This window comes from Palaemon carinicauda, chromosome 1, assembly GCF_036898095.1.
Source record: "Palaemon carinicauda isolate YSFRI2023 chromosome 1, ASM3689809v2, whole genome shotgun sequence".
NCBI lineage: Eukaryota > Metazoa > Arthropoda > Malacostraca > Decapoda > Palaemonidae > Palaemon > Palaemon carinicauda.
In genome coordinates, this window is record NC_090725.1 from 134,025,905 (window position 1) to 134,041,625 (window position 15,721).

Here is a 15,721-nt window from a genome sequence, read left to right on the forward strand (position 1 = left end):
GCCACAACTAACAATATCCATGTTAATTTCATTCTTAGACTCAAGTTGCCATATGTGAACTAAGGTTTTATTTTTTACGGAGAGAGAGAGAGAGAGAGAGAGAGAGAGAGAGAGAGAGAGAGAGAGAATTTTTATTTTACCGTCTACTCTACAAAACCAATCTTTGCAAATCAAATGTATACTGTTTAAAATATGACAAAATATTGCCGACTCGTTACCGAAGTTTAGGCTATTCACTGCCGAGAAACGAACCCAGTCTACTCGTGAAAACCTTGAACGCCCGAAGGGAAAAATAAAGCTTTTATATATACTGTACTAAACAAAAATAATGCTTTAATATACCATCATTAACACTACCATTAAAATTATCAAAAGGCTGGAGAAAGATAAAGATTGCTGAGATCGTAACCACAATTCTGTTTACATTTTGTCAGCTGGACTCGCACAGTTAACAGTTGATTTCATTGTTGATATGGAATTTTATCCTTAAATAGGCTTTTTATTATGAAATTATGTTAATAAGATGTAATGTTAATATTGTTTTGTAACATTTATTATAAATCACCGTATTTAGGGCTACCAATAGACTTAAAAAGACAATATATTTGATACGTTTTGTAGTCCTTGACTAGCAGACTGAACAGCTTCGCAGATACAGAAAATTTATTTTTGAAAAATAGCGATCGCATAAAAGGGGAATCGTATAATTCGAACAAGTATAATTCGGGACCCTACTGTATATACAGTAGGGTCCCGAATTATGCGTGTTCTCCCTCTATGGTACCATTTATCAGTTCAAGACTCAGAGCTCTAGACTATGTATGGCTCATCAGGTATTCATACGGGTGTTCACCTTGGTAGCTACTCGGGCTCACTAGCAACAGATATGTCTATTAATGTATTTCGACGATTGGCTGATCATGGCCTCCTCAGAGAATTATTTGCTACAGATTGGAGATCGGATTTTCGCATTTTGCCACAATCTGAGATTTGTGATAAACTGGGAGAAGTCGAATACCATACCCAAGTAGAGATTGAAGTACTATGGCATGCTGATAGACACAGCAGCATCGAGAATCTTTCCATCAGACTATCTCTCTTCAAAACAGATGTACCATCTCGCTGCTAACATAACCATTGCAGCATCCTTTTTGTGTTGGAGAATCATGTTCCACATGGATGTCTCCACCAAAGATCTCTTCAGTGGTGTCTGAAGGATCACTGGTCAGCTGACATGATCCCACATTCCGTCCTTTTCCAGTGGGGCAAGAGATCATGGCCGATCTAACCTGGTTGCTCGCTGAGGAAAACCTCACCAGAGGAGTTCCACTCGACTTTCCGCCTCCCAACATGCAGCTATTCTTGGATGCGTTGATGGAAAGGTGGGAAGCACACCTAAACAACCTGGTTGTCTCAGGTGTCTGGTCATCATCATAATATATTATCACGCCAGCAATGTATCCACTGCATAGCAGCCTGATTAGGCTACATTTGTAGCAGTCCAAATCCATACAGAATGGCACCTGTTCACACCCTCATAGTATTTGGTCCATTTTCTAGATGGGATGCCCACATTGGCACTCAGCAGAGGGGGAATATCCCACTTATGAAGATTGTTGGGCTTCAGGGCTTATAATGGCTGTTGGGAATATGGTCTGATAACATGGGGAATTTAATTGGCTAGTTTGGTAGAATTATCCTTTTGGGTTGTGGTAACATTTCAAAATTAATTTGATGGTTTCTGTAAAATTACATCTACAGTTCCACAATAATTATTTTTGTTATATACGTGAGTAATTAGGTGATGAAGTAATATTTAGAAATGTCTATCTGAAATTTTGAGTTCCCAAATGCCCTGTCTGTTTCCTTCACTGACTACCCAACACCACTAGAGTGGAAGTAGTCATCAACATGAATACTAGGGAAGGCTCATAGAAATAAACGGAATTTAAATTTTAATATTTGAATTTAAAATTTCTTTATTTCTATGCTTAACTGATGTTTATATACATTCCCTCCCTCCCTCCCTACTGACTAGCAACATTAAGGGAATAGATATGACATGAGCACCATTTTTATTGTTGTTAAATGCTGTTAAGTCTCATTACTTTACTAGATGCATTAGTATAGTGAAAGGAAAGAAAACGGGATATTTTTCCATTTTCAAGGGGTAACATCAACACACCAAGGCTTTCAGAGAAGAAAGTAATAAGAACATCAAGTAAGTATAGAAATAATTGATTTTATTAATAAAATTCTGTTTTAACTTGAAAATTAGGCCTTAGGACATCAATGCACTAAATGGTGTGTTATGTTGTGCAGGAAAAACTATTTGTGGCAGATCCCAGGCTCTTGTCCTTATAGATTTCTTTTATAGTCATTTTGGAATTGGTATATTTCTTTCATAATACTATATCAAAACACTCTTTGGTTATGTCAGAGCAAATTGATTCTCAGTAAATGGTTGCACTTACATTGAGAATATAGTGGACAGAATCATTAGACCACATCACTAAATGGAAGTGATCATATAAATAGTTACTTAAGCCGAGGGTGTGGCTGAATCAGTTGCATTTACTCCTTGAAGTATTACATATATTGGTAGCAATCAGGGGCATACAGTATGTCTTGTTTTTAGAAGGTAAGTTGGTTGGACAACTCAAAATTCTTTTCCTGGCCGGGAGGAAGAAAACATATTACTTTAGAGAAAGAGCAGAACCAAAGAGAAAATAAAATGAAACAGACCTGCCTCTATAAAGGTTAGAGGTCATAAAGCATGAAAACAGAAATGAAAGTAAAGGTAACTGAATTGACTGTTATAGAAGTAGATGATTTCCGTTCAAGTTTTTCATTCTCTGGGAATTGTGCAGCTATCATTTGATAGATGTAATCCCCTACATCCAAAAATTGAATATGAAACCTCATTCCTTAAAAGGACCCATTGACATTATGTATATCCATAGTTTTTTCCTTGAATATTTTTACTACGAAACATAAATACTCATCTGTTTTAGGAAATACAGAATGGGATTTATTATAATAATAGTAAGTCTTATGTATTTAAGCTTTTGTTATTTTTATTTACTTACTTTTAATATTTTTTTTAGGTGCAAGGTGTTGGTACTCAGTCTCTAAGGCAGCAAACCGTTCAAGTCGCCCTACCAACAGGACAGGTAATAGAATTTTTTGTTTTTAATTATTGTATGTTATTTTTGTGCCTTGGAACTGTTTGAGAATTAAAAGGTGGTGTATATGCCTTTTAATTTTAGGTATTTCTTCTTTTTCTTATCATTATACTATTGCAATAGTTATTAGCAAAATCTTTACTGTGGAACCTTGATATACAACCATTTACTGTACTATATGTTGAATTTGGTATGTGTCATGTTTAGATGGAAGATATATGTCTTGGTATACGATGTCTTGTTTGGTTGTAATCCCAGTGAATGAACTTGTAAGGCTGCTACTAGTCTCTTGTACCTCGTATAAAGGCATTTTTAGGTAAAACAAAGATGTCACAATATAGAAATTATTGGGTGCACATTCTAAGTCTCGTTATAAATTTTCACATGCTTTTTGTATTTTTGCTTACACTTCTAGTGAATATACTCATCATGGGCTGTAAGAAGGTCAGTTAGATAAACTCAGCAAAACAATGGTTAAGAACATGATAGAGATGGAAAATAGAGGTTACGGATAAGTATATGAGTGTTGTCTGTGCCTGTGTGAAAGACCTTGCTGTACAATATCTATGCCGAGAACTATGATTTCTACAATCCTGAAAAGTAGGGAGTTCATTCAAAGCATTTGAATTTGCAAGGGGGTTTAAAATGATAACAAAATAAAGATCAGGAACATTAGAGAGAAAAGAGGAATTGTTTTTAATTTGGGTACATTTAAAACAGATAGCTGATGATCGTGTTTGAAGGTAATAATTTGGGAAAAGGCTAAACAATTACATGTTGATCTTGTGAATTACACACTGAGTATGATTAAGGAAAGAAGTCAAGTTTTTTAAAGCCAGTAATGGGTGGTTTTATATCCTTAGTAAAGAAGAGAACTTACATAAACATTGTGGGGAGGCATGGGAAAATGGAAAATTCTGACAAAAGATGCTGCTTCTGAACTTGTTAGCAAGTTTGGGGAGTTTTTAGTAGCAGTGTGTTTTATTCCACAACATGGTTGTAATTGTGATGGTACAGGACTGTTTTGGAAAAAATACCAAATAGGACCTACCGTATATCACAGGAGAGGAAAAAGCAGAAGCAAAAATCTTTGGACAGGATTTTAGTGAAATTTCAACCTGCTAAGCCACAAGCACGGCCAAGTTAACCAAAAGAAGACAGAAAAGGAAAAGAGAAACAACGACTAAAATTTAGTTTTATTAAGATGTATTATTTTGATACCTCCAGGTCACTGTGCTTATATCTATAAAGTGTGAGCTTTTGAAGTTTAACAACAACAGCAGCAAAATAAATTTATTTACCTACGTTCTCTTCTGGGAATGCCCATATACGAGCTCCAACCTATGGTAGTATCCTTTGTATGGTCTTTAAGGTTTGAAGTGACAGAGACTTTTCATTAATACATAAACTGCTTAAATGGGAGAGGTGGAAGTGTGACCATATGACCTAAAGGCATTAGAATAATAATTTTTTTTTTTAAATGTTTATTTTGATAAATCTTACCTCAAAATCACAGTGCTTACAACCACATTAACCAGGTGGTGGGCAAGTGGTAATCAGACAACAAACTTCAAGTTGAATAAATTCTTCATCTTCTGTATATGCCCTCTCTAAATTTGTTTCTTGTAAACATTTACATTTAAAATCCAATAATAAAAGGAATTGTGCAAATTTATTGGCTTCCTTTTCAAAATTAGGTTCCAAGTGCCTGCTTATCCATTAACTTAAGCTTCCTTACCTCTTCCATTAGTTGATGTCATAAAGCAAAATTCTAAATGAAAAAGTTTATTATGAGGATTATCTGAAAAAATTTGTAAAATTTTCAAGATTCTTGATTATTATAAACATCAACAGAAAATTACTTTTACTAAAGTAATTGAGTTGGCATTACTATTACAAAATCAAAAAAGCCGATACTAAAGATTGTCTTAGCTTTTTTCTCTAAGCCCTCTTCCTTTGAATGAACTAGAACCAATATTGTCTTGGTCTTCTTGTGAACAAAACCAATGACAGCAAAAGGCCCCTAAAGGTAAGAATTTCTCTTGGAACACTCAACTTTATTTATTGTACAGACTACATACTTATTGTAAACATTTGGCTGTGACATAAGTCTTAACCCTGTAAAACATCACGGTTCTGACCCTCATTGCTATGTTACTTCTATATTATTATACGTTGAAAATAAGTTAGATTTCAAAAAGTTAACGAAGGATCCAGGAAGAGGTTCATCATTTCTATTTAATTCTTGTTGAATTGATAACTCCATCCTTATATTGACTGGACCCCTTTGGTTCTGAAATAGAAGTCTAATTTTTGGCAATCTCTTCAGCTGACCTGAGTGTATTCCTAATAAACATCCCTAAATGATGCCTCAATATCTGGCAGTTTGATATTTTTCAAGCCATTAAAGAATGTCCGGTAAAGTAACCCTCTCCTTTTTTCTGCAAAATTGATGGAAAGCCTAACTTAGAACTTCTCATACATAGCTGTCAACTATATAAATGATTAGGACCTTAACTAAGATTGTTCTAATCATCATCATCATCATCATCATCATCTCATCCTACGTCTATTGACGTAAAGGGCCTCGGTTAGATTTCGCCAATTGTTTCTATCTTGAGCTTTTAAATCAATACTTCTCCGCTCATCATCTCCTACTTCACACTTCATAGTCCTCAGACATGTAGGTCTGGGTCTTCCAACTCTTCTAGTGCCTTGTGGAGCCTAGTTAAAAGTTTGGTGAACTAATCTTTCTTGGGGAGTGCAAAGAGCATGCCCAAATCATCTCCATCTACCCCTCACCATGATCTCATCCGTATATGGCACTAGAGTAATCTCTCTTATAGTTTCGTTTCTAATCCTGTCTTACCATTTAACTCCCAATATTCTTCTGAGGGCTTTGTTCTCAAATCTACAAAATCTGTTGGATATTGTTTCATTGTCATCCCACGACTTCAGACGTTTACTTTAAGTAGATGTTTTTCTGTTGAGCTGGTTGATCTGCTATGTCCTGCATTTTTTCCCCTAATGATTTAGAATACACAATTTCTTTATATGTTTTAGACATATATGATACCTTCTTCATATAGAAATATCAAGTTATTTGATCAAAGACTTTTTGATTTATTAGCAAAAATTGTGATTTTTTAAGATATTTTAGGTACATTTTTCTCCACTAATATGACACCAATTGTATTGAAAATCATACCATCAAAACTTTTTATAAATCAAATAATTGTATGTGAAAGATTTTTTATTTTCCTTTTTCTTTTTTTAATGAATTTTTTCTTAATTTTCTTTGTCTAGACAAAAAATAATCAAGAAAAAAGAGAAAAGGGAAAATCAAAATTCTGTTACAAAAAATTGTGGGATTTTTATTCCTCTTTTTAATTATACCTTTCTCTCTAGAATTGAACAATAAATAAGTGAGAAAAATGTACCTTAGTGCAAGTAAGTATGTTTTTGAGTTATGAGCTCCCAAAGATTTGCTATAATTTTTTTTTTTTTTTAAATCAAGATAACATTCTTATGATAACCTTACTTTGTACTTTTATTGTTTATTCCTACATGAAGGCTCCCTAAACGAGGTATTTAAACACTAAGTTTACTAATACACTTGGTGTAAGGGTGTCATGAGTTGCCAGCGGCCTCTCATTGTTGCCAGAGTTTTAGTTAGAATGTTCCAGTTTTGTACTCTTTTTCATGTTTCCCTCTCTTCTTGGTTTTTTTCTTGCTCTCCTTACTTTTTTATCTTTCTTTCACCTTAGGTAACATTGGCCTTGCTATAAAGTTCACGAGGACGTTGTGAAAACACAATGTACATACGAACTCCAAGTAAACAAACACACATGCAATGTAACTTCTATATGTCTTGGAAACTCTGACTGGTCTTGTATATCATAGTTTGCGTTAGCCTACCCTCTACCAATGCCTTCCATCTCTGCCAGACGTACAAGATTTCAAAACATAAGTGAAAAAATCGTTATATATAAGCAAAAATAAACACACAAAGTCGATTCTGTCAAACTCAGTCAAACCGACGACGCAGTAAGGATGACGTCATCATTTCAAGACCGCTTTATCTTCGTTATTTGTGAAAATAATTGGCTAAAATTTCTGGAGAGCATGTACGATATATTTCTGCATACATAGAAACTATAAAATGATTTTCGATTTTTTAAAGTTATGTTAAACACCGTAGCGGACAGTTCCCTTGAGTAGTTTGTACATGACTAATGCATTTTAATGTTTTTACTGATCTTTATATGTTTCTTATTTTTTATTTATTCCTTATATATACTGTAGTTTATATGCTATTCCCTTATTTCCTTTACTCACTGGGCTACTTTTCCTGTTAGAGCCCTTGTGCTTGTACCATTCTGCTTTTCCAACCAGGGTTGTAGCCTGTCCAGTAATGATGATAATAATAATCAGCACCTTGTAGTATCTAGAGCAAGACAATTTTGGCATGTAAGAAGAGGTGCAGGAAAAATAGGAACCCAAATGAGAGCAGCTGTTTTTCCAGACTTCATGGGTCTTGCTGAAATTGGAAGCTGCACCAATATTGCTTGGAGACCCACCTTAGCAAGTATCCTTCTCCCTGTAACATTTATAGAAATGTGCATCATGTAGTAGCATCAACATTGGATTTTGAGAGTGGCATATTAAAGTGTTCTCGATCAATGACCAAGATGAGCACAGCTAATATAGGTACATTTGCCAGCAGGCAACATATCAGGATCATACTGAAGGCACAATAATGGCATAAAAAATCTTAAATTGAAATCGGTTTTAATGATGCCGTCGTTCCACTTGTCTTGTTTATTTTATCCTTTGTATAGGTGGAGATATGGCACAAATGGGTGGCTGGTGTATGTATGGCAGAGGTATCACGTTTGGTTGCTTCATATAACCAACAGGTGGTAAAGGTGTCTTGTAATGTAGAAGTATTATACAAGGAGATTAGCTTCTGTAGGTAGTAAAAATAAAGGAAACAAGGAAAAATAAAATGGTTCAAGAACAGTAACAACATTTAAATAATTATTCCCTATATAAACTATAAGAATTTAAAAAAACAAGAGAAAGGGAAATTAGATAGAATAGTGTCCCTGAGAGTATTCTAAAGCAAGAGAACTCTAACCCAAGACAGTGGAGGACCATAGGATAGAGGCTACTATTACTACTATGACTCTCCGTACAGCTGTTTGTAACAGCAATTGTGTGCGACTTAGTGCTTCATGTGATACTGAGAGGGTTCAGAACTAAATCTATACATTTTTCTATGGAGAGAAAAATTTGAAATGTGTATTACAATGCATATTAAGTTTTAAGGGTCAAGGACATCCACAGCTGGATCGTCTGCTTTCCATTAGAGAGCTGAGAAAGATCATCCATTATGGCATATTCATCCCACCGACATCTCCTTTTAAGGTTACATCAACTTTGAGTGATAGGGGCATTTGCTTTGGTTCTATCTGAGATGGAGGAAAATAAACTTTATAGGAAATCTAGAAAGGTGATTGGGAGGCTCCTTCATTAGAAATGAAGCAGCTGTTAATAGGTTAGAGTACATGGATGTGGGCTGTAAATTTAGCAGTTTTCTTCTCCTTATGAGGTCTCTCCACCTGTTTGCATAATTCCTCTCTTTTTCGTATGTTTTCTTCCTCATGTTTTCTTTCCTTTTTGTTTTTCTTCATCATACTGGTGTCTTCTCTCTCCATCTTACTGATGTCATCTGTCTTCATCATATAGGCAAGATTCCTCTAAAAACGTAATGAAATGGCTTATATCCATACCTGTTGCTGTGTTGGGTTGTCGAGATTGGTAGTGAGGGGGGTTCAGGAGTGGTGGTAAGGCGTGGAAGCTAGATTTTTCAGCTTGCAAAATTATCCCATTGTGGGGGAGTATATCCACAAGACTGGCATCTCCCATTCTCACTTCAATGGATACCTCTTTATGGCCTAAAAAGTCTCATAGTGAATTTTACATCATTTATTTGATATTAAAAGCACTTCAAATAAAAACAAAAGTTCTTTTTTCAAAGCAAACTTTTTATTTCAAAAGATTTGTAGTAAAAGTGAATATGCATGTGTGTTCAAGTGTGCAGTTGATGCCCGAGTCACCATATGTCAGGCTGAGTGATGAGGTGCTCTCCCTACATGTGGTAGCTCTTGACATCATCCGATTTAAGCAGTAACAATAGTATTAATGTGTCTCTGCTCTCCTGGTAAAACATGTGAAACAAAGGCTTTTACCATGAAAATGACCAACAAGTTACATAAACAAACGGTAATAAAAATATCTCTGCACAACAGTGCACTATCAGCTTACTTGCAGTTCACTCTATATTATTATTATTATTATTATTATTATTATTATTATTATTATTATTATTATTATTAATAGGTAAGCTACAACCCTTATTGGAAAAGTAAGATGCTATAAGCCCAAGGGCTCCAACAGGAAAAAATAGCCCAGTGAGGAAAAGAAATAAGGAAATAGATAAACGATATAAGTAATGAACAGTTAAAATAAAATGTTTGAAAAACATTAACAACATTAAAACAGATATTTCATATATAAACTATAAAAAGACTTATGTCAGCCTGTTCAACATAAAAACATTTGCTGCAAGTTTGAAATTTTGAAGTTTTATTGATTTAACTACCCGATTAGGAAGATCATTCCACAACTTGGTCACAGCTGGAATAAAACTTCTAGAGTACTGTATAGTATTGAGCCTCATGATGGAGAAGGCGTGACTATTAGAATTAACTGCATGCCTAGTATTACGAACTGGCTGGAACTGTCCGGGAAGATCTGAATGTAAAGGATGGTCAGAATTATAAAAGTCTTATGCAACATACATGATGAACTAATTGAACGACGGTGCCAGACATAAATATCTAGATTGGGAATAAGAAATTTAATAAACCGTAAGTTCCTGTCCAACAAATTAAGATGAGAATCAGCAGCTGAAGACCACACAGGAGAACAATACTCGAAACAAGATAGAATGAAAGAATTAAAATACTTCTTCAGAATAGATTGATCACCGAAAATCTTTAAAGACTTTCTCAATAAGCCAATTTTTTGTGCAATTGAAGAAGACGCAGACCTAATGTGTTTTTCAAAAGTAAATTTACTGTCGAGAATCACACCTAAAATTTTAAGAGTCATACAAAGCAAAACAAACATTATCAGTGCTGAGATCCGGATGTTGAGGAGCCACTGTCCTTGACCTACTTACAATCATACTTTTAGTTTTTTAGGATTCAACTTCATATCCCATAATTTGCACCATGCATTAATTTTAGCTAGATCTCTATTAAGGGATTCAGCAACCCCAGATTTACATTCAGGAGATGGAATTGATTCAAAGAGAATAGCATCATCTGCATATGCAATGAGCTTGTTTTCTAGGTCAAACCACATGTCATGTGTATCTATTATGAAAAGTAATGGGCCAAGAACACTACCCTGAGGAACACCAGATATCACATATGTAGGTAACTTTCAAAGATCCCAGATGATCATTAGTGTCAGAACTGACTAACAGAGTCTCTAAAATGTGAAAAAAAAATTCAAAAGGCCACTGCACTATGTGGGTTGGGATATTCTCCTCTCAATGCTCTATGCTATGAGAGAAAGAAACTCATGCTTCGTAGATATAGGTTCTTATCAACTGAATGCTTAATAAATGGAGAAGGTACATAAACTTGATATCTTGAGAACTGCCTGATATGAAGAGATCACTAACTACAATGGCATGATGTTACCAGGTCAGCAATATACCGTACATGATTGTTGCCATACTATAGGCGAGTGGAATTAATGTTAAAAGTGGATATGGATAGGGATGGTCATTAATTTACTATACATGAACATAGACTATATATATATATATATATATATATATATATATATATATATGTATATATATGTATATATATGAGGCTCATTAATTTATTATACATGAACATAGATTATATATATATATATATATATATATGTATACATATATATATATATATATATAAATATATATATATATATATATATATATATATACATACATATATATATATATATATATATATATATATATATATATATATATATATACATTCCCTATAGGTGGGGTGTCATGAACAAGTAAAAAGTATTTAGACAATAGTTTGAGGCTGGTATTAGATCAGTGAAAGAGGAAGAGAAGCTAATCATAGGAGCAGATATGAATGGCAGAGTGGGGAAGAGAAGGGATGGATATGAGGAGGTACATGGAGGCCATGGGTTTGGAATTAGAAATGAGGATAGTTATTATGTATTAGAGATGACTCAGAGTTTTGAATTGGCGTGTATGAATACCTGGTTTCAAAAGTTGGATAAGCATCTGATAACCTATGTAAGTGGAGAAGTGGGAAATCAAATACATGACTTATTGGTTAGAGAAGCAGACTAGAAAAGTGTTATTTTGGAGGAAGCTTGTGTTACGCAACATAGACTGGTAGTGATCGATTTTAAAATGAGAGGTAGAAAACCTAAGAAGAGAAAGAGAAGATCTAGAATTAAGGTTTGGGACCTTAAAGGAGGAAAATGTGAGTAATTTAGGAGGATTGTGAGAGAGAGAGAGAGACGACTGGAAAGGTTGAACTTAGAGATTGGACAGGGTTTTAGGATGGAAAATATTTGGTTGGATTTGTAAGAGATATGTGTAGGGGAAATGGAGGAATTAGTGGGAAGAACCAGTGGATATTGTGTGTCGAAAGGAGAAAAGTCGTGATGGAACAGAGAGGTGTAAGAATCAGTTGAAAAAAAGTCAAAGGCATTTAAGGACTGGAAAGTAAGACAGGTACAGGGAGCAGAGGAATTTTACAGAGAAGAGGAAAATGATTCTAGGAGTAAGGTAGGTATAGCTATTAGAAGAACATTTAAATTAAAGGCTAGGAACAAAGGATGAAGAAGAGGATATCTACAAACTAAAGGAAAAGGCAAAGACAGGATTTGGGGCAACTGGTAGTCATCAGGGATAGAGAGGGAGCTATATTGTATAGGAATGATGACATTAAGAGAAGATGGAGATAATATTATGAGCAACTATTGAATTCTGAATATGAGAAAGAGGAGCTGGGAGAAGCATAAAGGGTGGAGGGGCCAGTAAAGATGCAGAGGTCAGAAGGGAAGCGGGCATTGAGTAGAATGAAGAATGGTAAAACACCAGTCCCATCATAGTTTCAAATTGAAGTGGTCAAGATATTAGCTACAGAGGGAGAAGAATGGATGCTGGATTTATTGAGAGCAATATGGGAAGAGGAAATAATGCCTAAAGACTTGGAGGAGTCTAATGATATCTATATTTAAGAAGAAAGGTGACATCATGGAATGCAGTAACTACAGGGAAATTAAATTAACAGAGCATGGTTTGAAAGTGTTACAGAGGGTACTAGATGAGAGATTGTAAAGATTGAGACACAGCAGTATGGATTCATGAGGGGGAGAAGGACTGAATGCCATCTTTATAGTAAGACAGTTACGGGAAAAGAGACTAGAGGGAAATCAGAAGCTCTTCTGAGCTTTAGTGGATTTAGAGAAGGTTTATGATAGAATACCAAGAGAAGTTATGTTTTGGTGCTTTATGAAGAGGAAAGTCCCGGAGAAGTTGTTTAGAATGGTAGGGATGATTTATAAAAGAACAAGAACAAAAGTAGTAACAGCTGTTCTGTTAGAGAAATAGAAACAGTTAGTGTTGGATTTCATCAGGGGTCAGCATTAAGCCCATTTTTGTGGTGGCCTTGAATGTGTTAAGTGAAGGGACCAGAAATTAAGAGTTGTGGGAGTTGCTATATGTAGATGATCTGGTGATTACTTCTGAAAATGGGGAAGAATTACAGAGAAGGATGGTAGAGTGGCAAGAGACTTTGGAAACGGGTGGTCTGGGAGTGAATGTAGATAAGACTGAAGCCATGGTTAGCAATAAGGAAGGTAGGGACAGGATATTGTTATTGTTATTACTTGCTAAGCTACGACCCTAGTTGGAAAAGCGGGATGCTATAAGCCCAAGGGGTCCAACAGGGAAAATAGCTCAGTGAGGAAAGGAAATAAGGAAACTACAAGAAAAGTAATTAACAATTAAAATAAAATATCTTAAGAACAGTAACATTAAAATAAAAATTTTACACAAACTATAAAAAAAACTTAACAAAAACAAGAGGAAGAGAAGTAGCATAGAATAGTGTGCCCAAGAGCTGCTCAAGCAAGAGAACTCTACCCCAAAAGAGTGAAAAACTATGGTACAGAGGCTATGGCACTACCCAAGACGAGATCGGTGGTTTGACATTGGAGTGTCCTTCTCCTAGAAGAGCTGCTTACTATACCTAAAGAATTTCTTTTACCCTTACCAAGAGGAAGTAGCCACTGAACAATTACATTGCAGTAGTTAACTCCTTTAGCGAAAAAGAATTATTTGGTATTCTCAGTGTTGTCAGGTGTATAAGGACAGAGGAGAATATGTAAAGAAAAGGCGAAAGGAACAGAGAAGGATCCTATGTAGTGTTTTCTGGCTGGATAGTCAAAGGACCCAATAACTGTAGTGGTAGAATCTCAACAGGTAGAACAATTTAGATACTAGGGATCTACTATAAATCAGGAGGGAGGATGTGAGGCCGAAGTTAAGAATAAGATAAAAGTAGCATGGGGCAAGTGGAGGGAGGTAGCAGGAGTGGTATGTGATAGGAAAATGCCAAACAATGTAAAAGTCAAGATCTATAGCACAATAATAAGACCGGTGTAAAGGATTCAAGCTACCCCCAGTTTCAAGCTACCCCCGCTAACTTTAATCCGGATTCAGATTACCGGGGAGGTAGTTTGAAACCGGTTTCAAGCTACCCCCCCTGTTTTCAAGTTACCCCCTCATCGAAATAGAAAATAATCTATGTGACAGTGCATATATGCATCATGCATTTATTGCCAACTTTGCAGTAGTAGAAAAAAAGTTTATTTTCGTATTTAAGAAAAAGAATTATTTTCTTATATCTCAAAAAGATGCCATTCATGTGCTTCAGGTGCATGAGCTTCACATGGCAATGTGCATGGAGAAATTGACACTAAAGTCCACAATGAGATGTGTATTTTGTTGCTACACTTTCAAATTTACGAAGAAGTTTGAGATGTACTTAAAAACAAAAACACACATGCCATATTTCCGAGATTGTGTTTCGAAAATAAAGAGAAAAGGGTGCAATTTTATAGTTATAATTAATGCCATCACTTGAACTTTAATTCTATAAAAACTCAACTTCAACTTGTTATTGTTTTGTAACATTATTCAGTCGTACTATAAAGAAACGAGACACACAATTGCCAATTTTTGGATATAGTTTCTCAGGTCAGCAATGGACATTCATTAATCGGCTTTCGTCAGAAAGTCTCCCTTATTAACCCTCCTTGCCTTGTGGGTAGGCAATGGCAGAAACCACCTGCAATGAAAGTTACACCTAGATGTAGGGGAGAGAGAGAGAGAGAGAGAGAGAGAGAGAGAGAGAGAGAGAGAGAGAGAGAGAGAGAGAGAGAGAGAGAGAGAGAGAGAATTATAAACGCTGTAACAGAGATGGTTCAAAGATTATAGCCAATCAAGGGAGACACAAACAGCACCATAAGCCTTTCGTCAGCTAGAATGGAAGGTCATCCATCCCCATACAGAGCAACAGTAGGGATACGAAACTTTATTATTATTATTATTATTATTATTATTATTATTATTATTATCATCATTATCCAAGGTGCAACCCTACTGGGAAGGGAAACAAATAAGGAGAAAGAAATAAAGGAAAGATATGAAGTTAGAATAAAAAAATAACAAGAAGGCAAATGGGTATTGCATCATTAAAGAAATTTTTAAAGCAAACTGATAACAAGAAAGTATAGTGAGCATGCTGATATGCCAACAAAATTAATAGAATAACTATTGTAAGAGACGATAAGACAAAAGAAAACAAAGAAACATTTCGGCTGTGGCCTACGGAGGTTTTTTTTTTTTTTTTTTTTTTTTTTTTTTTTTTTTTTTTTTTTGTAGGTGGTCGATTCCCAAAGGTGATTACTACAAAAATTTAGTGAGGTGAGAAGGTATACTTCGAAGTCGAAAATATGGCACCTTTAGTTTTTGTCTTTAGATACACCTTGACCTTTGTAAATTTAACAGAGTATAGTCTTCCAAGATTGGCTTTTTCGTTTTCCGAAGCTCCTTTTGGGTATGTGGTGTTCATTACGTAGTCATAGATGGTATCGAGGTTGACCGATTTCCATTCAGCAGCCATACTGACGACTTTTTGGACAAGTGATGCTGTGATCGGGTTAACCTGGATTTCATATACATCCCAACACACCAGAGATCAAAGGCTTACTACCGCGTACAAGATAATCAGATAAATAAAAAGGGCTTGATTTGCGGCCCAAGGACGAGGAATCGTCATTGTAACTATCGTCACCTTTGTGGTCATCCCGCTGAATTAAGGAACGCTAGACGTATGTGCACTAGTATT

At 35.3% G+C, this 15,721-nt stretch overlaps 1 protein-coding gene across 5 annotated transcripts in view; it reads left to right on the forward strand.

The window, feature by feature from the left end:
- Positions 1 to 15,721, forward strand: part of LOC137651745 (transcription factor SPT20 homolog) — a 589,276-nt gene that overhangs the window by 493,399 nt on the left and 80,156 nt on the right. For all 5 annotated transcript variants that reach the window (XM_068384967.1, XM_068384977.1, XM_068384972.1 and 2 more), the window contains one exon: positions 3,108 to 3,173. In XM_068384967.1, the coding sequence (XP_068241068.1) occupies positions 3,108 to 3,173 (66 nt within the window). The remainder of the gene's footprint in view (positions 1 to 3,107; positions 3,174 to 15,721) is intronic.